This window comes from Onychostoma macrolepis, chromosome 05, assembly GCF_012432095.1.
Source record: "Onychostoma macrolepis isolate SWU-2019 chromosome 05, ASM1243209v1, whole genome shotgun sequence".
NCBI lineage: Eukaryota > Metazoa > Chordata > Actinopteri > Cypriniformes > Cyprinidae > Onychostoma > Onychostoma macrolepis.
Window position 1 is genome coordinate 20,912,370 of NC_081159.1, and position 25,359 is coordinate 20,937,728.

The 25,359-nt window shown below is 36.3% G+C and overlaps 1 protein-coding gene across 7 annotated transcripts in view; it reads left to right on the forward strand.

Moving 5' to 3' along the window:
* The first annotated feature begins 3,176 nt into the window (after positions 1-3,176).
* The window catches only part of cacna1ba (calcium channel, voltage-dependent, N type, alpha 1B subunit, a), a 106,105-nt gene continuing 83,922 nt past the window's right edge, over positions 3,177-25,359 (forward strand). For all 7 annotated transcript variants that reach the window (XM_058775762.1, XM_058775763.1, XM_058775764.1 and 4 more), the window contains exons 1-2: positions 3,177-3,277; positions 4,011-4,150. In XM_058775762.1, coding sequence (XP_058631745.1) covers positions 3,185-3,277; positions 4,011-4,150 — 233 coding nt within the window. In that variant the 5' untranslated portion in view covers positions 3,177-3,184. The remainder of the gene's footprint in view (positions 3,278-4,010; positions 4,151-25,359) is intronic.

The following is a 25,359-nucleotide window of genomic DNA, read 5'->3' on the forward strand; positions in this document are numbered from 1 at the left end:
CAAACTGCACAGCCCTATTGAAGGGGTAACGTATGCTAAATGTGAAAGAAACCCAACACCCTCCGAAAGGCGTCAGTCACGAGATAATGTCCTGATTTTCTCCACCCGCCGGTTCCACCCTTTTCTAAATCAACGATCTGTTTACAGTTGTGGGAAGTGCAGACGCACCCCTCCCTCACAGATGTGCCTAATTCTTCTTAACTTGCTTTAAAGTACCTGTCCAAACGGTTTGAAGGGCTGTTAAATTCGCTGCTGGGGTCTGGAAGGGTACACGCTGTATTTTCCCCTCTTGCCCCAGTGCCATGGATACTGTAGCGGTACAGGTGGAGCCACTGACAGGCTGCCTCACGGTCACGTGATCTGATTTAGAAGAAGCAGCGGCTGCAGAAATTGGTTAAAATTTCATTGCCAGGCTACGGTCTAGTGGAAAAAGGCTGTTAATATCGTTTGCGCGTTTTCATTTCAACGACATATAAACGCGAAGGCGGCGGACGGCTCGTGTTATCATCTGTTAGAGCGAAGAGCGCAGGCAAGATCGGAGGAAAACATCGAAGCATCTGCAACAGCGCAGGATCTTACAATCTGTGCGCTTGACTCCATTCAATCGCAGCACAGTTTGTAAAGACACCTTCGCTGGCTGGACTTAATTCATGACATGGCTGATTATCTAAATCCTTCGAGTGAGGCGTGAAAATGGTCCTTGCTGGATATGAGCGCTCGCTTTTTGGTGGATTGTGTAACGTGGAGCCATAAACTTTAACTGGCGTTCGGTTCATAACAGAGATGCGTTTAGATGTGCTCTGAATGGCTGGAATACTTTAAGCAACTCTCTCTCTGTGTGTGTGTGTGTGGTGGCTGAACGAGCTCTTGTGGATGCCAGACCTGTACGGATGAGAAGACCTCGTGGCTGGGACTATATCGCGCGTTGTGATGCTTCTTCCTTACTCTCTGTCTGATGTGAATTTGGATTTCTATAGTCAAATCTGCGCGTTTCTAGAATGGCTCGCTTCGAAGACGACCTCCCGACCCGGTATGGAGGCGGTGGCTCTCCAGCGGGTCCAGGCAGAGGGGCCAGCCGGCCGCCAGGCCCCCCGGCCGGACAGAGGATGTATAAGCAAACAATGGCCCAAAGAGCCCGGACAATGGCCATATACAACCCGATACCGGTCAAACAGAACTGTTTAACAGTCAACCGATCCCTGTTCATCTTCAGCGAAGATAATATCATTCGGAAATATGCAAAGAAAATAACAGAGTGGCCATATCCTTTACATAAATCACAGTCACTTGTAAGAGGGCAAAATATGCCAGTTTGTAATCTGCAATAATTCTGGTTCACCCATTAGTCTTAGTAAAACTGCAGTTAAGGTCGCAAAAGTTTTGGCGGAAATAGAGGCATCGTTTAATTCAACACGTAAGCAGTAATATTAAGATCGTGTCGGTTACATTCACTCTTATTGGATTTAAATGACGTGCAGCATGCAGGGTGTTGTCTCGCTGATGGAGCAAACATTATTACAAGAGGGGTCGGTCCTACTGGTTTCCTCTCACGAAATGCCTCCGGAACAGGGCTTAGAATCAGATTAGATTTAAGTATAGCCTATTTTCTGATTGGCATGCGAAATCCAATTCGTAATTGTTTGCATGTGATATATGCAAGTCTCGTGACGTAAAATGCCATTTAGATTTTTTATGGTTTTTGTCCCTTTCACATCCAGTCACTGCGGTATTGATTCTTTTCAGTCGGGAAACGAGCCTCTCTGTCGCTCATGGCAACCAAAGCAGCTCTTGCATTAGGCTGCCTAAATTGCTGTGCAGTCTCCGGAGACTTGCCCCTGGGAATACCAGTCATAAAGTAACTGAGATATACCTGCTTAGTCTTTACGTTATAATATTATAGCATTCGCAGCTTAAACCGTTGGATGCAGTCAAAAGCAATAAAAGCTTATAGGCAATTTAAGCGGAACAGATTAGTGCTTTAAAGTTATGGGCGCGTTATATCATTCCTGCGTCCCAACCGGCGGTCCTCAAATCTGAATCGTTCCGAATCTTAATGATTTCGCGAAAATTAAATATATGAGTATTTCCTTTTCACTTGAAAAAGTTTGAGGGGATGTTTTAGTCGCTCTCCAAGGTGCTGAAACACGCCTTTAAAACGCGCCCAGGGAAATGCGTAAGTGATGGAGGCCTATTGAGCGCCTGAATGTAAAATGCACAGTTTTACCACAAGAGAATAAAGATTAGAATTTTAATATTGTTTAATTAAAATTTAATGAACAAGCAAGGCAACATTTGACAACTTGTTTGTCTGGCAAACAACATTTTCAGGGCATTTCACATTTGGTGTCTGTATTGTTTAAATGAGAAGGCCAACTTTGACTGACAAAAAACGTTTAATATGTGGTCGATTTCTGTTTGTAGTCATAGTCACAAACAAATAAGCAATGAGCTGTTTCATCAAACAAACTATTGCTAATCACCACTTTAATGGTGGGTAAAACACATTTCATGAGAAATGGAAATTGTGCCCAAACATACACAAAGACCTCTGAACATGCTGAAGCTGAATAAATTAGTCCATAATACTGTCTTGATACATATACCATTTTTTGTTTTTATTTGTGTAGCCTGTTTTGTCCCAGGTATTCAAGAACTGGTTTAATTTCAAGCGCTAAGGGAGTATAAATAATGAAATTCTCCATTTATTGAAGTTCTCCTTATGTTCAGACTACAATGAGTCTACTAGTCTGACGCAAATGTGTTTAGAGGAGTGCCACGGGAAATAATTATCCTCCTCCCCACTAACCAGCAGCTCTGTGAGGAATGACGCAGTTCACACAGCTCTGGACTGAGCCATAAGGTACCTGAGATGAAGTGAGAGAAATTTTATCAGTAATTCTCGTGGAAAACTGATAGTGGAGTTGTAGTAGGGTGCATTTGAAATATTTGTCCAATAAAATCTGGGTGGCTTATTAACAAGAATTACTGATAAAAACTCTCAGGCACCAAACGGCCCAGTCAAGTGCTGTGTGAATTGTGTCATAGATACGCCTTTTTACTGTTCTTCGTTGATTTCTGCACTAGTTTCCAAAATTGTTTGATGATCATATTACTGTGATGAATTAATTCCAACTATTTGTATTCCATGGACTCTTTCCTTAACACCATCACTCCATTTGAGTACATGATTCTTGCCACAATTATAGCAAACTGCATTGTACTGGGCTTGGAGCAGCATTTACCAGCTTTAGACAAGACACCCATGTCAAAGCGACTGGTAAGTTGGACTTTCCCTCATTAAACAGCAATTTTACACATTGTCAATTTTTGTTGTATTTTTAAATAGCAGTTATTACTGTAGGCCAACAGTTTGTGCAGCCCACATTTGCATTATTCATTTAGCAGACACTTCGATCCTGCTGTCAGTCATTAACAGTGGATCTCTTAACTGCCCTCCTAAACTGATCCACAGATCTTAGTTGATGCTTGACATTTGACTGACATTTCAGCATATGTAATAAAAGAGGATAATACACTTAAAATGAACTGTCCCTTAAAACTTAACATGTGTTATTCTATATGAAATTTTTTAAAACAAACACGAGCACTTACATATGCTATAATATTTTCAAACTTTGTTGCTTGCTATTTGATTTGTTTTTGTTTCAGCATCTTATTTACTTGGAATATGTGCTTCACTTATGTACTGCAGTTTTTTAAAATGCTCTGGTATTAGAGGTGTTTGCTTTAAATATTTATGTTGAGAAATAATTGTTTTTATAGTAAAACTCTCCCCATTCTCCAGCTTTAATTCACTTTATTTTACTGTATTGTGCTGCTGTAGTGTTTTATAGAAGATAAACAGTTTAATGAAAGTTGTAAAATATTCAGTGTGCTTGTTGCCACTGAGAGATTTATGATTCTCTTTATACAACATTTTCATTGTAAACTTGCATTTTGAGTCTTATTTTGTATGAATAACCAGTCATATCTCTCCTCACTCATAACAGGATGACACTGAACCCTACTTCATTGGAATATTTTGCTTCGAGGCCGGGATCAAGATCATTGCTCTAGGCTTTGCTTTTCATAAAGACTCCTACCTCCGCAATGGGTGGAATGTTATGGACTTTGTTGTTGTATTGACAGGGTAAGTTCAAATAATCTTCAGATTGTTACTGAATGGTTGCTGTAAGATCGGAAAGTATTATATATATAAAACATTTGGCCATGGTCTGTCACAAGAAAAAGAAAATGGACAGTTTTTTTTGTCGTTTTCATGCTATTGTTGACAAAAACCTCAGTGGAACTGAGTTGAGAAGCAAATTGGCCTGCTTGACCCTCGCACAGGCAGTGTAGCGGAGGTCCTGTACATAGATAAATGATGTTTGTGAATCTTGCCTGCAGTCAGACTAGGGGTCTGGTTGCGGGGGATATGGCTTGTGCTCCAGTAGTACAACTGGCTGGTACTTTGGAGGTGCAATGGGGTGGAGAGGAAGCTACTTCACTACTTCACTACAGGCACACAGATGGGACATTCTGATCCGTATTTAAAGCGTTATAGTCTGCTGTAGATGATTGTTGCTGTCAGCATTCTGTTTGCCCTCAAATATCCCTGTATTACCTTTGGTTGTTTTTGAAATGTTTCCGAAATGGAGGCGAACATCCAATACCAGGATTCAGCTTTGGTTGTTTAGATATTCCTGCTACTGTGCAACTTACAGATGGTTATTGCATTGCAGTTGTTTTAGTTGTATTGCATTGCCATTTCCAATATTTGTGATTGAAAAAGTCATCGCAAGATGTTTTCTTATAAAGGGTAGTGCAGTGCTATTTTCACTTAATTTCAAGTATCGATTAAATTCTTGATTAGAAAATATTAGAAAATATTTTCACTCAGAAATTGCTAGTAAATTTCACAAACCGTTTCAAAGAAATGGCAAATAACACATTGAATTAAGCAACATTTTGAAGTAGAAAAACGGATATAGTATTTTCTTGTAAAACACACAATAATCAACATTTTAATTTATTTATTTATTTATTTATTTTTTACAGATGTTTTACCCGTATTTTGATTTTTCACTGGTAGACAATTATCAGCACATTTTGCTTTTTTTTTTTTTTTTTTTTAAATATTGTATTAGTAAAAGCTATAATATTATCTCAATGGAGTATAACCAGCAGACTCATTTGATATAGGAAGAGTTGATGTCATTGAAAATGGACAGCAGGTGAGACAACATGACTGGCTCCACTGGTTGCCAGGCCCCAGGGATGTGCGCTCATCCCAGGGGACTGTGCCGTGACGGGCATGGAGTTATGGTGGAGCTGGTCCCTGTATGGTTACTGGCACCACTAGGGAGTGTCCTGCCTTTCTCTGCCTAATGGCAGGGAGATTTATTTTGTCCATCCACAGAGGCTTACGTCAGCCCATCACCTCTCTGCAATAAACAGATTTAGTGGAAGCAGTTCTGTTCTTGCAGCGGAAAAGGCTGTGCAGAAAGCCGAAGGATATAGAGCTGTCTATTTGCCTCTAGACATCTGAGGCAGCCAGTGGAGTTTATTTATAACAGACATAAAGAAGTCACATTATAACAGTCACTCTCTTAATTTAGATATCAAGGTCTCTTTATAAATCATTTGCATTCAAATGCATTTTTGCTTTTAATATATATAATTAAATTTTGTGTTTTTTTTTTTTTTACTTTTATTTCAATTTATTATAATATACAATTTACTTGTAACTTAATGTTTACTCTGTCTGCCTGTTTCTTTAGTATTTTTTTTTGCGAAAGTCAGTTGATTTAGCAGTTTCTGGCACCTTCAGTGCAAGCTGGTCCATCACTCAAATCATAAAATCCCTGACAGGAAACAGATTTGCTTCATTAAAAGATGGCAGGATATGATATGATGATGATAATCATATTCTAAAAGGGTGCAAAGACAAGCAGTTCAGTATGATCAGTCTCGGTCAAGACTTATTGATCCATGTTTCAACCCCAGACTGCTGTTCGATTATCAGAGTGTGAATCACATATTGAAAGGCTTTTGAATATTTCTGAACAATGTAATGCAGGCCTGTTACTGTGATCATTTTGTGTCAGTTATAGTCAACTCATTCTAACTGCAGTGGAGCCAGTCAGAAGAGTAATAGTATGCTTAATAGGAACTTGAGGAATTTGTCACATAATATTCAACACATCTCATCTTCCACAGTCAGTCTCTCTCTGTCTGCATTTGATAATTAATATACATGATTTTGGCCCAATGAGCTTCGAGTGTGGGTGGGGCTGTCCTGGAGACATTATAGAAACCAAGGTATATTTTTAGCTTGCCGTGTCACTTCTGGTTAGGATTTGGTATCAGTTTCATAAACTGCAAACTATATTTATCATTTGTTTTATTACATTCAGTATTGTTTCACACAAAATAACAGTTTTGTCTGTACGTTTTATATTATAGAAATTATAAAAGTTATATAATAATAAAATGATTATTATTCCCCTTCTTTATCCCGTCTCACAGCTCTAATGTGCCTCCAATAAGATCTTTGGACTTGCTAATAAGAGAATATATCTGACTCTCTGGGTTCACATCTCAATCAATACTGTATTGAACCAAACAGTGAGGGAATGGCTTTGCTACACCACTTTTCTTTATGGCTGTGTGGTGGAGCGGTGCACTCCTTCTTTCCCTCTCTCCTCGCTCCAACCGGTTTTAGCGGGTGAGGGGTGTGGTGATGGCCAGGGATCATGCTGCTGTTGATGCTGCGATGAACCGAATGGCCGCTGGGGTTCCCTGCTCAGATCAGTCGCGCTTAATGAGCTGCATGGGTTCCCTGGAGGATGATTATGTTCGCAGCCTTGTGTTTCTCTGGGCCCCCATAGAAAAGGGTCCTGAGGAGGGCTTTGGATATTATGTTAAGGAAATGTATTGTGTTTGGAAGTAGCAAGACTGTGATGAGCTTTTGTTAGTAGACGTTACGTGGTGTGAGACATGATAGCTGAGAATTTTTATTGATACAAATTTAGCCTGAGATGTATGATGCATAAGATGTATCCAACAATGCATTACAAGAAAGTAGACACTCCTTGTATGTTCTTCTAAATCTGTTTCTAATAACACTGATATCTTTGCCCTCTTTTGCTCCTTGAATATTTAGAGCTCTACTACAAAAGCTATTTCCATTTGCTTATTTGAATAAATCTAGAAGAAATTTTTAGAAAATAAATAAAAACTATATATATATATTATAATACATAATCATGCAATCTTATATATTTTTTAAATATCTTGAAATTATGATTTCTTCAAATTTGAATCATTTAATACATCTTTGTATGTAGTTATTGTTGAATTTGAAACCACAAGATGAGATTTTATGATTTTTTTTATCGAAAAGTCTGAAAGAACATGATTTAGAAAGGCAGACTCAAACTCAGTTGAACCTTAATGACAAATGCATACGTTTCTACAAAATGATTTTTTTTTTTAATTCAGTAATTGTTTCGGTGATACAGTTGGCAGTTTTACGGACGCTTATCCAATTTTTTGGGGGCTGAATTTGAGGTTTGTTTTTATTGTCAACTAGGCTTTTATTAAGCTATATTAATAAATGATATTATGTTAATACACTTGGCTGCTGTGAAAGAATCATTTAAGAATGGTATAAGACAACATTAAATGGCAAACCAAAATGCAAAAACTGAAACAACTGATTTTCACACTGGATTTAAGGATGGATTATGAATGCTTGAGGGTCCGTATGAAACTAGCGTTAGTTTAAGACCCTTGATTCAGAATCGCCTGCTTTTCATGAAATATATGTGCTTACATTATATTTCACTCCTCCATCTGTTGAGGGCTGTGTAGGTGGTATGGAATATCCTGCTGCTTCTAACACAACATCAAGAAGCAAACTCAAGTTTTAAACACCATCTGTCCAGAGCTTTCGCTTTTGCTTTGTCCTGTTTGATTGCTGCAGTCTGGGGAGTAATTGAGTCATGTTCCCTCAAAAAATGCTAATATTCCTATTACAGGAGCTCTGCCTTTCTTCTTTTATCTAGTTCCAAGCTCCCATTGTGTCTAACTGTATGTGGTAAAGATGTTGTGTATATATATATATTTTGATCTCATTCTCTGCATTGAGTAACAGCCTACACTGTGTCTATTCCACCTTCCTGTTGAAGAAATAGATTTTGCAGTAGTTGCGCCTCTTAAAGCAATATCCTGATTTCCCCTCTCTTGAATCTCTGGGAGTAGATTGGGTTTCTGTGGTTGCCACAGAGGACCGTTTCCTGTCAATACTAGTGTGTTCCTGTGGGTGACTAAAGTAATTTGCTTGAAGGGAGACAGTATTTTAGACATTCAGGGTGTCGCAATCCTCCCTTGGTGCTGACATAAAGTGGCAATGTCATTAATTGATGAAGACAGTTTGAAATGCTTGACAAGTTGTCAGGGTTTTAAAAACAAGGTACTTTGTTGTGATTGATCTCTGAGTAGATTTTCTCTGCTGTATGTACTGTATCATGTTGTGATCTGCTTGATGACCTAGAGTGAGTTCTGTGCATCTTTTAGCACATAGACCAGGTCAAGAGGTGTGGGATCGAACAATCATGAATTTTGCATTGTGTGAGTGGAGCATATTAAATCAGCTCTCCCACTGTTGCTGCTCATCGTCTCTGATGATGCTCAAACTAAGGATTTGGGTTGTCATGATAGCGATTTTTAGTAGTTTATTCCAATGCCTTGATTCTCCTAACAGAGTTGATTTTTGATTTACCACAGTACACAAACATGCTAAAAACTATTTTATTTAAATAGTTGTAGTTAAATGCAATGCATTTATATATATATATATATATATATATATATATAGTACATGTTTAAATATCAAATATTAATATGAACATTTAACATTCATTAATTGAAATTTAAAACTAGAATTGATTTTGGTCAGTATCAATACACAAAAATGATTTCTGCTTTAGGACCAACAACTATGGAAGCCCTCCTCCACTAAATAAAAATAAAAAAGGTAACTGTGAGTTTTCTCACAATTGCGAGTTTTGCGTAATACAAACTTTCAATTCTGAGAAAATTTCTCAGAATTGTGAGATATAAACTTTCAGTTGCGAGTTACAAAGTCAGAATTACGAGATATAAACTCGCAATTCAGACTTTTTTTCTTAGAATTGTGTGATATAAACTTGCAATTGCGAGAAATAAAGTCAGAATTGCAACTTTTCTTTTTCTGACTTTTCTTACAAATGCGAGTTTGTATATTGCAATTCATACTTTTTTCTTGCAATTCTCACCTTTTTCTCACAATTCTTTGCTATTCTTTTTCAGAATTGTGAGATATAAACTCGCAATTGTAACGTGACAGTTATGAAGACTGACAGAATTGTGAGTTTATGTCTTGCATTTTGGAGTTTTTTTCTCTCAATTGCGAGTTTATATCATGCAGTATTGACTTTGTTTATCAGGATTGCGAGTTTATAACTCGCAACTGCAAGTTTATATAATACAATTCTGTGAAAAAAAGTTTGTATCGCAATTCTGAGAAAAAAGTCTGAATTGTGAGATAAAAAGTCGCAATCACCTTTTTATTTTTTATTCAGTGGTGGAAAAGGGCTTCCTTGAATTACAAACATGATCAAATCTACCAAAATTCTAATTCTGATTTGTTTTGCCTGCTTCCAATATTGTCCTGATTAGACCGATACCTACAGGTACTATCCCTTTAAGTACTTTTGAGTAGAGCCAGCAGCTTCAGTTTATATGCATTCAGTCCTTTGTGAAATTAAGTGTCAATAAACATGTCTTTACCCCTGTGATTCAGCAGCTGAAATACAGTGTTTTGTTTGGAGGGGTTTGTCTGTGTAAAACCTTTGAGGTTTCGCCTGAGAATGGTTGTAGAGGCTTATAGACATGCTGTCACTGCCTCCTGTTGAGGCACATCACTGAGACACAGTGGGGGCTTCAGTCTGACAAGTGTCAGTGTGTTATGAGTGAGAGCAGGGTGTTAGGTTTGGAGGGAGGGATTTAGATTAAATACCAACCAATTGGCAGAGCTCTTCTTCACTTGCTCTCTCTTGGTATCATCTGCACTGCTACTAGCATCTTAAGCAGGTGTCCCTTTGTTATTTTCACAGCTAGCTTCTCAATCGTGAGTGCACAGGGAGTCTTTTCTCTTGTGGGAATGGTCAAGCATGGGTTTTGTTTACACTAACAAAACCTGCTACTGAGGCACTTTCTTTAAAGAAACGATAATGGAAAAAAATAGTTTTTCTGTTTATCAGAATTTATGCAGGTCTCTAGGATATTTCAGAATGTCTGAACCAGCATAAATCACTCTTTTGGCTTTTCTTATATTTGAAGAATCACCATTGTGTTACTTTCAGATAATTGGCTAAGCCTAAAAATGTTCCTCTTAATGTGAGCTTTAAACCCAGAAGATAAATGAAATACTCCTGTAAATAAGGAGCCATTATATTAGGAATTAGTTTTTTTGTTTGTTAAGAGCACTTATGTTTATTTAATTATTTAAAATTATTTTTAATTCTTGTTGACCATCATAGTGGAGAGAGACAGGAAATTATAGGTAGAGATATATGAAAATTATTTGGGACACACAGCTCTGTCTGAAGCCCTTTGCTTTAACATCTCTACCACCACCAGATTTTTAATGCAGCTGTTTTTAAATAATTTTAGCAGATACATTTCTTGTTTCAAAAGGAAATACTTTAACGCAGGCCAGAAGTGATTTCATGGATCTATCTTGAGCTCTTGTTGCAGGTGGGGACTATCTAGTGTTAATGATGAAGCCCCTGTAATTTATTCTTTGAGGCAAGGCCTTGTCCTTTAAAATCACATAGATAGCTGTGGTAAGACATTTTATTCCCAGCAAGTCAGAATTCACCCATAGTGATGTAAAGAGGCCAAGGCAGGTTAAATAACACTGTGCCCTAAGACATACAGCCAGGGAATAATTATTTCTGTAGTCTCTTCTGTTTTCAGTTGTCCTCGGCTCACCTCACTGTGTGCTCTTGTGTAACACTGTGTGTGCGTGCGTGCATGTAAAATGAACCTCCAGACTCAATATTCGACTGCTGCACTTATTCTGATAGCGCTCTGAAATCTGGTGGTTTGGGGAGCAGTTGGAAAAATCAGCTGTCATTTAATCCTAAACAGTGAGAAGCGACTCAGTCAAATATTTGAAAGCGGCTTTGTCTCATAAAGAAACGCAAACCTTATCTCAGAGCCTGTCCATTTGGGTCAGGCTTTTCAGTCTCTTTGAATGGGTTATAATTTGAGGTATATTTCATCACATTCTCTCCCGAGTCACATGGCTCTTTAATAGAGGGATTGTCTGTTTACACACAGGGATGTAGTAGCAGGACTACTGTTTGCATTAGCTAGAGTCATTAGAGCCATATGACCTTTGTAATTCAGCTCTTCTCTCCATAGCGAAACAAACAAATACCCTGATATAAAAACCAGTAAAGAGCTATGAATCATGTTCTCTTCAGTTTTAGGTTGAATGGCCTGGCTGTGAAAAAGTCATTTTAAAGTAAGCTGGATCAGCAATTGTCTGTCTTTTTCCTTTTTTTATTGGTCATTAGAATCCCTCTTACAAGCACAGATAGCTATCATGAAAATGGCCTTTATCAGGAGTTACAATTTATTGCCTGCTCAGTATCCAATAAAACATTTTCACTGAAATGAGACTCACATGCAGGGCATCATATTTCAGTGTTACACCATGTCCTAACCAGACACATTGTGACAATCTTCCAGCACCGATTGATTTAGGTTAGAGCTGCGTATTGCAAAATCTGCGTAATCTGGATATTGCAAAATCTATTTAGAATAAATCATTCCCATGTGTTCAGGAGAACAAAATCGTCATGTATGGGGAAGCTGGTGCAAAACAGAATTGGAAGTTGTGGCCATGTTTCCTTATCTATGAGCAAATCATTCAGTCACATGACTTGTTGAGTCATGGCCAAAGTATACAGAGGGTCCGCATACAGAGCACATGATGCACTTTTCGTCACCACAATAGTACACGCGTACTGTATGCATACTATCCTATTTTTGTAACCTGCAGGTCGCACATGCGCACTGACTTGGTTTTGCAGTAATCAATTGTGCCACAAGGTGGCAACACTGGCCCTGGTCATTGTTTCACAGTAGAAAATGAAACTAAAGAGAGGAAACAATAACAACAAAATAGCTGAGACTGTCACAACAACAGACATCTGTATTAACAAGCGCTTGTGTGAAGGGGTTATGAGATAGCAGCAACTTTAGTTTAAAAGTGTACAAATACATTTTTATCCAACATAACCTTTGGAGAAAAATAGAGCAGATGCTGGACAAAGATGAAGAGGGCATGTGTCTTCAGTCTTCAGTGTCACATGATCCTTCAGAAATCATTCTAATCCCGATTTGGTGCTCACAAAACATTTTTAAGTATCAATGTTGAAAAAAGTTGTGCTGCTTAATATTTTTGTGGAAACCATGTTAGTTTTTCAGTATTCTTGAATAGAATGTTCAAAAGAACATAGCATCAGGGCTGGGTAGATAACTTGCAAATTGTAGTCTGTCACTGATTCCAAATTGCATGACAAAAATTGTAGTTATAGTAATGTAATCCATTACATTAAACATTTTAGGTAATATAATTGACAACTTTTTTATTACTTTTAGATTGCTTTTAACCTAACTCGTTTATCGCATTGAATTAAATTTAAATAGGATAATATTGTACCATATTGATATTAAAATGCAAAGATAATATATTCCATTCGTTGTTATTAACAACATAAAGTGAATTAAAGCATTACATTGTCATGTTTCCCAAACTGGTGTTTGTGAAGGAACTGCAGGGTGTTTGTGAGTTTAATAAAAAACTAAAATGTAAAATTAATATAAATCATTTTAAAATGACATCAATCAAAATAACACTTACTAAAAAATGAAATGTTTTGTTTACCTCCATGCCATGTAGGCATTTTAGAAAGGAAATTTTAAAAGACAAAAAAGAATTAGGGAGAATCAATGAATTATGAATAATTTATTGTTATTGTCTGAATATACACTGAACAAAATTATAAACACAGCACTTTTGTTTTTGCCCCCATTTTTCATGAGCTAAACTCAAAGATCTAAGACTTTTTCTATGTACACAAAAGGCCTATTTCTCTCAAATATTGTTCACAAATCTGTCTAAATTTGTGTTAGTGAGCACTTCTCCTTTGCCGAGATACTCCATCCACCTCACAGGTGTGGCATATCAAGATGCTGGTTAGACAGAATGACAGAAGTGCTCACAAACACAGATTTAGACAGATTTGTGAACAATATTTGAGAGAAGTAGGCCTTTTGTGTGCATAGAAAAAGTCTTAGATCTTTGAGTTCAGCTCATGAAAAATGGGGGCAAAAACATATTGCGTTTATAATTTTGTTCAGTGTATGTAATCAAGTAATCAATAAAAAGTAGCTGTAGTCTGATTACAAGTATTTTAAAATGTAATTTAATCTAATTACAAGTATCTAATTTTTGTAATCTGATTACATAATCCATTAAAATAAAAGACCCCAAACTTTTGAACAGTATTGCATGTGGATGGAAACCCAGCTAGTGACTTCCTGATAGTCTCTGATAACCTCGAATGTGTATGAAAGTCACAGTACACATCATGAACTATAGATGAGGCTTATTTGCTCATCCCCGGAGACCCGTGGGGATGATGAGACAGCCACTGAGGTCAGGCAGAGTTTTGTTATGAAATGCTGTGACATTCGGACAGGTGTGTGAGGAAACCCTGCTGGGTGGAGTCCCTCCACAGTGACAGCGTGTCACCTCTCACCGCAAAGCACAGCGCCTCTGTTCGCTAAACACACCTATACACACACATCAAGCTGTGTAAATGTTGAAGACGGCGGATGCTGATGGCGTGATCCCTGCGGATGCATTATTTAGCATGCCATGCGTGTCCAGTAGCCAGATGTCAGTGTTATTGCAGATCACCAAGCAAACAAACAAATAAAAATAGCTTGTTGTGTGAACCCTGCTATTTAATTGGGTGGGTGACGAGGGCTGATGTTTGTCCCCTGATAGCGTCCCATAATGCGCTCAGGAACTCTCCTTTTCTCTGGGGTCCTCTTGCTTACTTCTCTCTCATCCTTACATCACTCTCCTCTCTTTTGCCTTCCGGAATACTCCTCCTTTTCCCCCCAGACTTCTCTTTCTTTCATCTTCCCTCATTCATTCACATTCCGTCTTATCATCCATTTCTCAGAAGTCTCTGTTTCTTCTTTCTGTTGTATCACTCCATGGGCCTGCGTGCTCGTACGCGTCAGAGCCCGACAGTGGCTGTTAGCAGGAAGTCGGGTTGACGAGAGGAAGCGATGATGCTTTAATGCTATTAGCTGGCCGTGTTGAGAGAGAGACTCATTAGTCACTGTATATAAGAACTGACAGCGAGTGCAGTCTGCATCGATTACCTTATTTTGTTACTAGCATGTTTTCCCTAGACATCCATTTCTCTGGTTGACAGAAGGTATTGGGAAATTTGGTGAATTTTTTTTAAAGGCTTTTGGGGCCTTGTGTAATATGTGTCTGGCAATTGGGCATTCAACAGGGGGACAAAAATAAAGTGCAGCTGATTTAAATTTAAGTATTATAATATAATTAGACATTTATATTAGTGTATTTAGTATAATTATATTCTTAAATGGATAGTTCACTCGAAAAATCAAAATCTTCAAATTGTAATATTTAATATTTAATTTATAATTCTCATGTTGAAAGACTTTTTCTGTTGCCCTCAGAATAATCTTGTAAGCTTTGGTCAACTGCTGAAGGAACCTGCGTTTCAAAAACCTCCAAATGAAGTTGCTTCACCATAGAACTTCCAGTGACCATGAATAAGTGTTAAATGCTCAATCACGTCTCCCTAATGATAAGATGGCCTGAAGTCATGATTAGAGCTGTGTTGAGCTGAATGGTGCTCACAGAGAAAAGCTGTTATCCATAACAAGAGACACATGATGCGTTGTGTCTGGCACTCCTTGCATTATCTCCACATAAAGCATTGATCTGTGGTTATTGTCTAAAGAGCTTGAATGCACTCACATTACGCAGAGCTCACAAATGATTGCCTATTAGTCGCTTGTTAGATTTTAGTGATTTTTATTTTAAGGGCTTCCATTTTGTACTTTTCAGAATAATCTGACCATGGCCTCTAAGTTAAATGCGTTTCGACTCCCAGTTTTGGTCGGTATATTTTTGGTAATGATAAGGAATCTTTCATGGACACTGTTCACAGAGTTTTTCTGGATTATTTTTGCATTCACCATATCTAATATTCATATGGCCTACTAAGCTACAGGAGCACTGAGCTCTTTGATTGATTCTTCTATTTGACGTGCATGGCCACTGAGGTCCTGTGACCCATTTGCTCTCATAAGTTCTTAATATTTTATTTCCTGGTACTCCAGATGTTCTCTTTCGTGGCCGACATTGGTTGGCGTGGAGATCTCTATCTGTCTGTCAATCTTTGCTTTAAATGAAATTGCACTTTTGGTTCTTGTTTGCTACCTCACTTCAAATTCAAGAATTCAAATTCCAGTGCGAGCAGTGCCATGGTCATGGGTTTGATTCCCAGAGAATGTGTTAAGTGATAAAATGTATGCCTTGAATTTAGGGGTGGGTGATATAAATCTTAGACACGATTAAACGGTGCAAACGTTTGCATGCATTTTGATTGCTTTGATTTTAAGCCGTTAAAATGCAATCAGCAGCAAAAGAGAACTCATTTCGCTACATGCACGCAGGGTCTGAGAGATTGTTTCTTAGCACTGTCAGAGAGGCATGCACGTAAAGACAGTGCTCATAGAGCGCGGGAGTATTGAATTTATTTTTGTCGCTTTATAGGCCTTGAACTGTTGAATACACATTTGTGTATCCTTGTAAACACAGTAATTTAGATCTTAAGTGAAAGTAAACAGCATATTGGATCCGGGCAGCTCTTAAAGTGACAGCAGTCTAATATTCCTGGTGTCTGTCATTCATGTTGATTAAACAACAAAAGAGAGAAAATCACTCACTGCTTTTGACTAAATCACTTTTGTAACTTTAATAAGAAGATATATATATATATATATATATATATATTTCATTCACACAGTGAAGAATATGGAGTGCTTTTATACATTTAATTACTTTATTGTCTTCAGTGAGGTTGAGTTTTTTTATGCTAGTATTATTTTTTGTGATATTGACACTAGTGACAAAAATAGAAATTTCTATGGTATCACAAATTTTAATATCATAAAGACCTTATTTTAAGCAAAAATAACTATATTGTGATATATATTGTTACCACCATGAAATGAAAGATTTTGGTCATATTGCCCACCTCTACCCTGAATGCATTGCAGGTCACTTTGAAAAAGCATCTGCAAATTGCATAAATGTAAATGTCATCCTAAATGTGTGCATTTTTGGAATACTGCTCGACCATCCAGGCTTGAAAACTGGGGATAACTTTAATTTAGTGTCCAGGAGTACATTTATATCATGAATTGTAAAATGAATTGCTTTTAAGGCCTTTTGCTTTGTATGATTTATAAGGCTGTCAGGAGTGTCTTGATATAGTGCTGTCTTAAATGAGACTTGTATGTCCATCTTTTGAGTATGAGATATATACATTCAATGAAAGAATGGCAGTGAGAACTCCCTCATGTTCCAAATTTTCTTACCTTTTATTTCCCTTTGTCCCCAGCTCCCAAAACTCATCTCTGTTTCTCTTCCGTTCCTCTCTCTTTCTCTCGCTCCATCTGTCATAGTGTTCTAATGAGAGCGGTGGAGACCTTTGTCTCTATGGTGATGAGACTGGCTGTCTCCTGTGTGTGTTTCCTTCTTGCTCAGAGGTTGGAAAAGCCCTTCACTTTCTCCCCTGATGTGTCAGTTCAGCCTCTGAAACAACACTTATTTAATCTAGAGCGTGGCCAATTAAAAAGATGCGTACTACTGAAGCACTAAAGCAGCTACTAGACATTGTGTTCGATTATAAAGTAGTAATTACGGGAAAAAGGGACACACAGATGCTTTTGGGTATACAAACCTGTTCCAAACAATGACCTCACTCCCACATGCCTAGAAAGTGCAAGTTAGCCGCTAAATAAGTCTCCATTTGTGATTCATCATGGTTTACCAGTCTCTGCCATGTATGTTTCATTCACATTTCAGAGATTGGATGAGGAAAAGGAAAGAACTGGGATGCTGCAGCTGTGTAATTTGTATTCGAATCTGCTCAGCTATGAGCCGTGCTCTACAATTACGGAGTAAGTGTGCCCCCAAAATAATAGAGCCCAAATGCATGTTTAATGAACTGTTTGGCCAACTGTTAAAATGCTAAATACACAGCTAGTATTTCTATGTGCATGCCTGAGCTGAGAATGACCAAAAAATCAAAAAATGAAATTCTGTCATCATGTACCAATTCTCACTTCAGATTCTTTGGTGGAACGCAAAAAATAAAATAAATTTTTTTTTGTTGAATTTTGACTATAAAAGCAGTCCTTATGGCTGTAGCTATATGATTTTCACCTATCTCTTATTTAGTAATAATATTTATTAATTATATTAGTATTAGTATTATTAGTAGTAGTTACATTTTTGTCAGGAGTACAGGATGAATTAATGTTATATTACGCAGAAATACTGTATGTTTGTTAATTCATAACTTAATAAACAAATGCAAAACTAATAAATTAAAATCAATAAAAAATAAGCCAAGTGAAATAATATGCTTATATTAAATACAAACAAAAGGTGTAATTATTTCATTTAATTCGAATTAATTAGCATTTTATTGTTTAAATTACTATTTTACTGTATATTATTAATCAATTGATTATATTATCCGAATATTTTATATTGAAATTTTCCCTACATTTGAAAGATATGGCAAAGGTATGAGAATTTTATTATTTTTTTCACACAGAGCTATTTTATTGTTTCAGAAGACCTATAAATGCAAGTTAATTTTGTAAATATGACAAATCTTCATTTTTGTGTGAACTGGCCCTTTAAGAGTGCAGAAGAATTCCTCTATAGGTTCAGTCACCAGTGCATAATGATTCCAGTGATCTATTCCTTATCTAATCTAATCTGTCTCGCAAGGGAATTGATAGCTCATCTGCACAGCGGCTTCTGGAGGGTCATTACCGAGGGATTATGGAATCTATTTACAGATGTGCCATATGTTTTTATTATTGTTGTGATGTTGAGAGGTCTGTTTGCATCTCCGACCACTGAAAATGAGAGTGAGCACCAGAGATTTCACATTGTATAACAGAGAGGCATTCAGTGGCATAAACAAATGGCTCTCAGATCAGCGACTGTATTCAACAAATGAAAAGTCTTTTTCTATTAAATTTCCATCTTCATAAGCCTTTCTATTGTTTTTCTGTGACCCGTCCCCCTCAAATTACTTCATTATTTGTGTGAGAAAGCAATAATACATCCAAGCTACAGACTCTGCACAACAGCTCAATGAAAAACACAGATATATAAGTCTTTGTTTGGTACTGCTCTCAAAAATTGTCACAAAATTGAAAAATTATCTCTCACCTCTGTTGCGCATACCTAGATTTCATATGTTTGCGCTGATTGTGGTGAAGTAGCAATGAGCAAATGCATTATTTATTCCTCTCTGAAGCCTGATGAATTATGAAGAATGCATGGTGCCAATTTTCTAAAACCATACAGTCAACTGCATTAGATTAATTGCAAAATATGCCCCTCTAGCATTTTTCTGGCTCATGACGTTCTTTGTTAATCTGCGGTAACTGTTAGAACTTGCAGTTGCAGTTGTGTGTCACTCATCAATCCAACAGCATTCAGGAAGTTCTGATAGATGTCTTTGATCTCACCCTGGAGCTTTCTTGAGGTATTCTAGACCTCGTTCTGTCAGATTTTCTGCCTCCAATGACAGCGCTTTGTCTGATTTTTCATTGTTTGGCCGAAGCAAACAAAGAGAAACTGCATCACAGGCTTTTATTGGCTGGAGTAATAACCTGCCAGTCAAAGATCATTCTGGAATAATGAATGGCATCTCAGCTGTGCCAAAGACAGGTTGACTTTGACCACTTGTCTTTGCTAATTTGTGTATAAATGCTGTCTATTATAGAATCTGGAGATGCTGCCCGGAATGATGTTGGCACAGTCAGCTAAGACAATAGAAGCCAAACTGTTGGCCTTAGTTATCTTCCAGTTGTGCTGTTTGCATGAAGTCTGTTGGAAGAATCGCGCCTACATGGCTTGCTTGATTTTTTTACGGTTGAGTCTGCCTGCACTGGGACATGAGCGCTGGAGTATAACTGCTGATCTCTTCAGCTCCATTAAGTAGCTAATCTCCCAGCAAGGGCTTGTGTGTTTTTGTGTGTTAAGATGTTCATAAGTTTGCATGTGATAGCTGTGTAGGGGGAATAAATAATTCTGTCATCCTAAAGAAAATTGCTAAAATTGATCTCTTAAATACTAAACTTTTTAGAAGATGGTTATGCATATTGAAATGCATATGTCTATTTTTCTGTCAGTCAGTCACCCAACATTTCCCTGTTTTATTAAATGTTCTAAATTGCTAAGTGTTTATTCATTTTGGGGACTTTGATTTCCCAATTTTATATATATATATTTTTCATATTAAGATCACATTAAAAGTGTTGATTTTTTTTATTGACACACACACACACACACACACACACACACATATATATATATATATATATATATATATATACAGGTGCATCTCAAAAAATGTGAATATCGTGACTTGTAACTTATTTCAAAATGTGAAACTTTCATATATTCTAGATTCATTACAAGTAAAGTAAAACATTTCAAAAGTTTTTGTTTTTGTTTTAAATTTGATGATTAGAGCTTATAGCTCATAAAAGACAAAAATCCAGTATCTCAAAATATTAGAATATTTCCTAAGGTCAATCAAAAAAAGGATTTGCAAAACAGAAAAAGTTCAAGTTCTTTAAAGTATGTTCATTTTTGCACTCAATACATGGTCGGGGCTCCTTTAGCACAAATGACAGCATCAGTGAGGTGTGGCATGGAAGCGATCACAAATTAATAAGATATTTTTGTTGAAATCCGAGAGCTTTCTGACCCTGCATCGACAGCAACGCAACAACCAATACGTTCAAGACACAGAGAGGTAGTAAGGACATCGTTAAAATAATCCAAAATAATTCAACTGCAATGTTATGAAGCTACGAGAATACTTTTTGTGTGCAAAAAAACTAACAAAAATAATGACTTTATTCAACAATTTCTTCTCTTCCCTGTCAGTCTTCGACACATGTTCATGAGAGTACCACAATGCATGCTTGCAAACAAGGTGTAGCTCATACGGGTGAACTATCCCTTTAAGAAATGTTCAGTGTAGGTTTTGTTTACCTTTGTATCTGTATGTACTGCGCATTGAGAGTCTCTTTCATTATATTCTTGTGGATGGTGTCTCGGTGAGGCTCTTGTATTCACACAGTCTGTTTGTGTGGCTCTCTGTCTGCACAGTGTGTAATGTGGGGCAGAATGTCTGACCAAGTAAAATCCACTGAGCGAATGGAGATACAGCACTCACTTTAAAATAGTACTTAGTGCCATCTAGGTGACGTCCTTTGGCCTATAATTAGTGCAATAGCGTCTCAGATCTTGGACAGTGCCTAAAGGCAGTGTATGAAACTTTAATGTGTTTTGGATGCAGCTCTTATAATGATTTGACCTTGCTCAAGATTGGAGCAACAAGGCCTGAATGACGCGAATGGTTTCTAGAGATTTCTTGCTGAAAAAAAAGAAAATAATTGATCTTTTTAAAACACAAAAGAGGCCAAAGACAAATGGTGCAACGACAAGCAATTCTTCTCTCAGAGTGGCTTAATATACAGAGACATGGAACAGATAATACAGTCAACGTTTTGTATGCTCATATTTTAGAGAGTATCTCAAGAGATGTGGGTCACAAATGAATTGTTTATTCTTGAAGACAAGTCATTGGCTCACACACTAACAGAGTAAATGATTAGAACTCATTCTCAGACACGTTCACATTCTCAAGCTCTTTTTATCCTTTTAAACTTGTGATCCAGATGAGTACTATTTACATTTATTAACAAAAAATGAATAAAATATGCATAATATTGTAAAGTGTTTATCATTTTATATAATTTTATAAACCATGTATTTTATATGTTATAGTATATTGGGGGGGGATTTGTAAAACTTTAATGCATATTTAAAAACCAGAAGCTTTAAGAGTTATACAAAGCATACAGTACCTATTGTTTTATGGAAATATAGAAGATATGCCTGAGCATTTTTTATATTAACATATTCAGATATAAATATATATTCACATTCAATTTACAGATATATTCAGATCAAACCTATTGTTTAAATTCCATTGTGAATTTATAATTTAATTAATAATTATATTCTGATTTATAACTATTTATTCAGAATTTGCATTAATATATTCTTTTATGGTCAGATTTACATTTATATATTCAGTTTTTCAGCTATATATTTGGATTTGCAAATTTAGACTTTATAAATTAGATTCTGATTTGTAACTTTGCATTTTCATTTTTATATTCAATATTTATAACTGTGCATGTATATTCAGGATTTATAATTTTATAGTCAGATTTATGTTTATGAATGAATGAATGCTGCATTTATATAGAGCTTTATTGTGTATCGCTGTACACCCAAAGCACTTTACAACCATATACTGTATATTCAGATTTACAGCTGTATATGCAGGATTTATAATTACAAAGTAAGATTTGCATGTATATATTCAGCTTAACACTTATTTATTCACATTTACAGCTAGATTTAGGATTTATAATAATAATAATAATATAGTCCAATTTATATATTCACTTTTTTTGTACAACATTTATTCAGGGTTTCTGATGATATATTCCAATTTGTAACTATTATTGAGATTTGATCAAATTATTGCATTAAAATCCTGACAAACAAAATGAAATTAGCTTCTGTTTTCACGTGACCTCTGTATGATGGTAGTAAAAAGCAGTTGAGCATGTTCTAGCATGTTCTACTCTCCCAGAGCTGTGAAAGGGCAGCATGCAGTGCTTTACTTTAGCAGAGTATCATCTTACAAAGGACTGTGTTTGCCTGAGCATTGGATTTCCCTGGTGGATGTCTAGAGCATCCTCTTGTCTCAGTGTTGTCACAGGTTGAGCCATCCTCTCAGGTTCGTTCAGTGCCTCAGTGACACAGCTAGTAAATCAACAGAATTGCAGTGAAAACATTGAGGAGAATTGATACTATGCCGTATATAAAAGCTAGCATTTGTGAACTGCTGTATTGAATCAGGCTGAAGCGAACAAGAAAAAAGACACTTAAAGCTGGAGATGTGAGAGCAGAGATGCATCTTTCAGCTTTGATGATTGATAATCTGATGTGTCTCTCACTATAATGTGGGAGTTAACTGTAGGCTTTTTATTGGTCAATAGTTAGTACTCCGCTCAAGTTTCAATATCACTTACTTGTTTGGTAAAAAAGTAGATGTTTTGCACAGTTTACCAGCTGCTCTGTTTATATGTCAATAGCATTTAGTGACCACTGACCAGGGACTGTCAAGTTTTGACAAAGACAAAAAAATTTAAATAAAACACTATAAAAGCGGTTTATACAGTTTATACAGCATATTCAAAATCTTCTGAGGCTGAAATTTACATAAATGTAGTATACAAAAGTAAAGTTGTTATTCACTAAAAATTGCGGTAACACTTTACAATACGGGTGCACAAATATGCATTAAATAATGCTTAACTAATGCACAGATAATCATGAGTTAATGTACACCTCATGATGAACTAAACCATTTATTAATGATTACTGCATCAGCAACTAATGAACATTCGATATGATTCAAAGATTAAGTTATCAATAAATTGTTATCAGTGTTATCATGCATCATAATATATTAACTACCTAATAACTTATTTTATTAACTAATGAAGTAAATTCATGTGTTAATTACCACATTGGGTCGAAGCCATGCCTTTAAACTTCCAGTTGTCTGCTTTAATTAATCATTAGCTAATCATTACTCAAAAAGTAAAGGCACACCATAATGATACTTTAGCAAATCATTAGCTAATGATTAATTAAAGCAGACAACTGGAAGTTTAAATGCATGGCTTCGACCCAATGTGGTAATTAACATATGAAATGACTTCATTAGTTAATAAAATAAGCTATTAGGTAGTTAATATATTATTACGCATTTAACTGATAACGATTGATTGATTGACTCTATGAATCATATAGAATGTTCATTTGTTGCTAATACAGTAATTGTTAATAAATGGTTTAGTTCTTCATGAGTTATACATTAACTCATGATTATCTGTGCATTTGTTAAGCATGAATTAATGCATATTAATGTCACCGTATTGTAAAGTGTTACCAAAATTGCTTTCAAACTTCATGCACATTTCATTCAGTCATTCACATGTACATACATTCAAATATGTTCTATAAAAATGTCAAATGCCATCGATTTGTGCATGTTTTATAACCAGTTATGATGGTTATATAGAGGAACAGATGTTTGTCTAATTTTTCAAGAAGACAATAATTTTATTTATGACGCACTGATTAACAGTAAAGACATTTATATTATTGCAAACAAAATGTCCAAAAAATGCTCTTCTGAAACTTGAAAATGTTTAACATTAATAATAATAATAAGAAGAAATGTTTCTTGAGCATCTAAACAGCATATTAGAATGACAGTCAGCCATCACAGAAATAAATTACTAATAGAAAATTACTTTTAATTATAATAATATTTCACAATATTACTGTATTTTTTGTTTAAATTAATGCCACTTTGGTGACCATGAGGGACTTATAAACCAATAAAAATGTCCTACCGCGTCAAACTTTTGAACGCTAGTGTAGCTCACATGAGGATGATGAAAGAATTTTTTTTTTGAGTGAACTTTTCCAATAAGCTTGTCTTGTCTTTTCTTAATTTTGTGCCCTGAGGAGACAACAAATGTAGAACAACTTGAACAGTGCAAACGAGTTTATATACTTTGAGCAGAGTTTTCTTTCTCTGAAGCCACTGACTGCAAGTATTAGTTATCACACCAGCGTCTTTCTGCTTCCTATATTCCTGTCCTCGAGCAAACATCCATCTGCCTTCAGCATCATCCAGTCCCATTTAGTTAACTGTCACTGTGTCCCCAGACCAGCTGCGAATCCAAGCTGTGCTTTGGGCCATAATTTGCTGGGCTGTCCCTCTCAGTGAGGCCAGGCTCTTCTGTATGGTGTTTTATACTAAAAATCACAGCAGAGCACACCTCTGTGGGAGATGAGCGAATGAAAGAGAACTGAGGATAAAGTGAACAATATTAATATATTAATACATACTGTCCTTGCCTCTCCCTTTCTGCATGTGAATGCCTGAGAAAGGAGAATGGTCAGAGTTCTCACTAGTCAGTAAGAGAGAAACAGACAGGAGAGTACTATGATCGTATGGCTGTGCTCTAGAGATTAGGGAGAAATTTTTCCACAATTCAGCTGTGAGCTGCCATCAGGGAAAGCGGGTCAACATGGGGGAAATAGATTTTAATTGTCTCCATGAAAGGAGTGATCCATCATGATGTGGAAGATGGCCATTTCTGATGGTGTAACATCTAGTTCTGTTGGCCCTGTTGATTAAGGCTGTTTTTATAGTAAATGTTAATTATACATTTAATTTTTTTTTTATTCGATATTTTAAGATATTTATTACACTTAAGAAAATGTACTACAGTTCAAAAGTTTGGTTGGCATGTTGTTTTTTTTGTTTTGTTTTGGGCTGCAGTTATTTGATCAAAAATAGTGTAAAACAGTAATGTGAATTATAATTACAATTTGAAATAACTGTTTCCTATTTGAACATATTTTAAGCTGTCAGTTACTTATTCCTGTGATGGCAAAGCTGAATTTTCAACAGCCATTACTCCAGTCTTGGTGTCAGATGATCTTTCAGAAATCATTCTAACATTTCTTATTGTGATCAGTGTTGAAAACAGTTGTGCTGCTTAATATTTTCGTTAAAACAGTGTTACATTTTTTTTTAGGATTCTTTGATAATTGGAAAGAACATTGTTTATTTGAATGGAAATCTTTTGTTACATTATAAATGTCTTTACTGTCACTTTTTAGTCCGTTGAATGCATCCTTGTTGGATAAATAAGTTAATTAATTTCTTCAAAAAAATCTTACTGATCCCA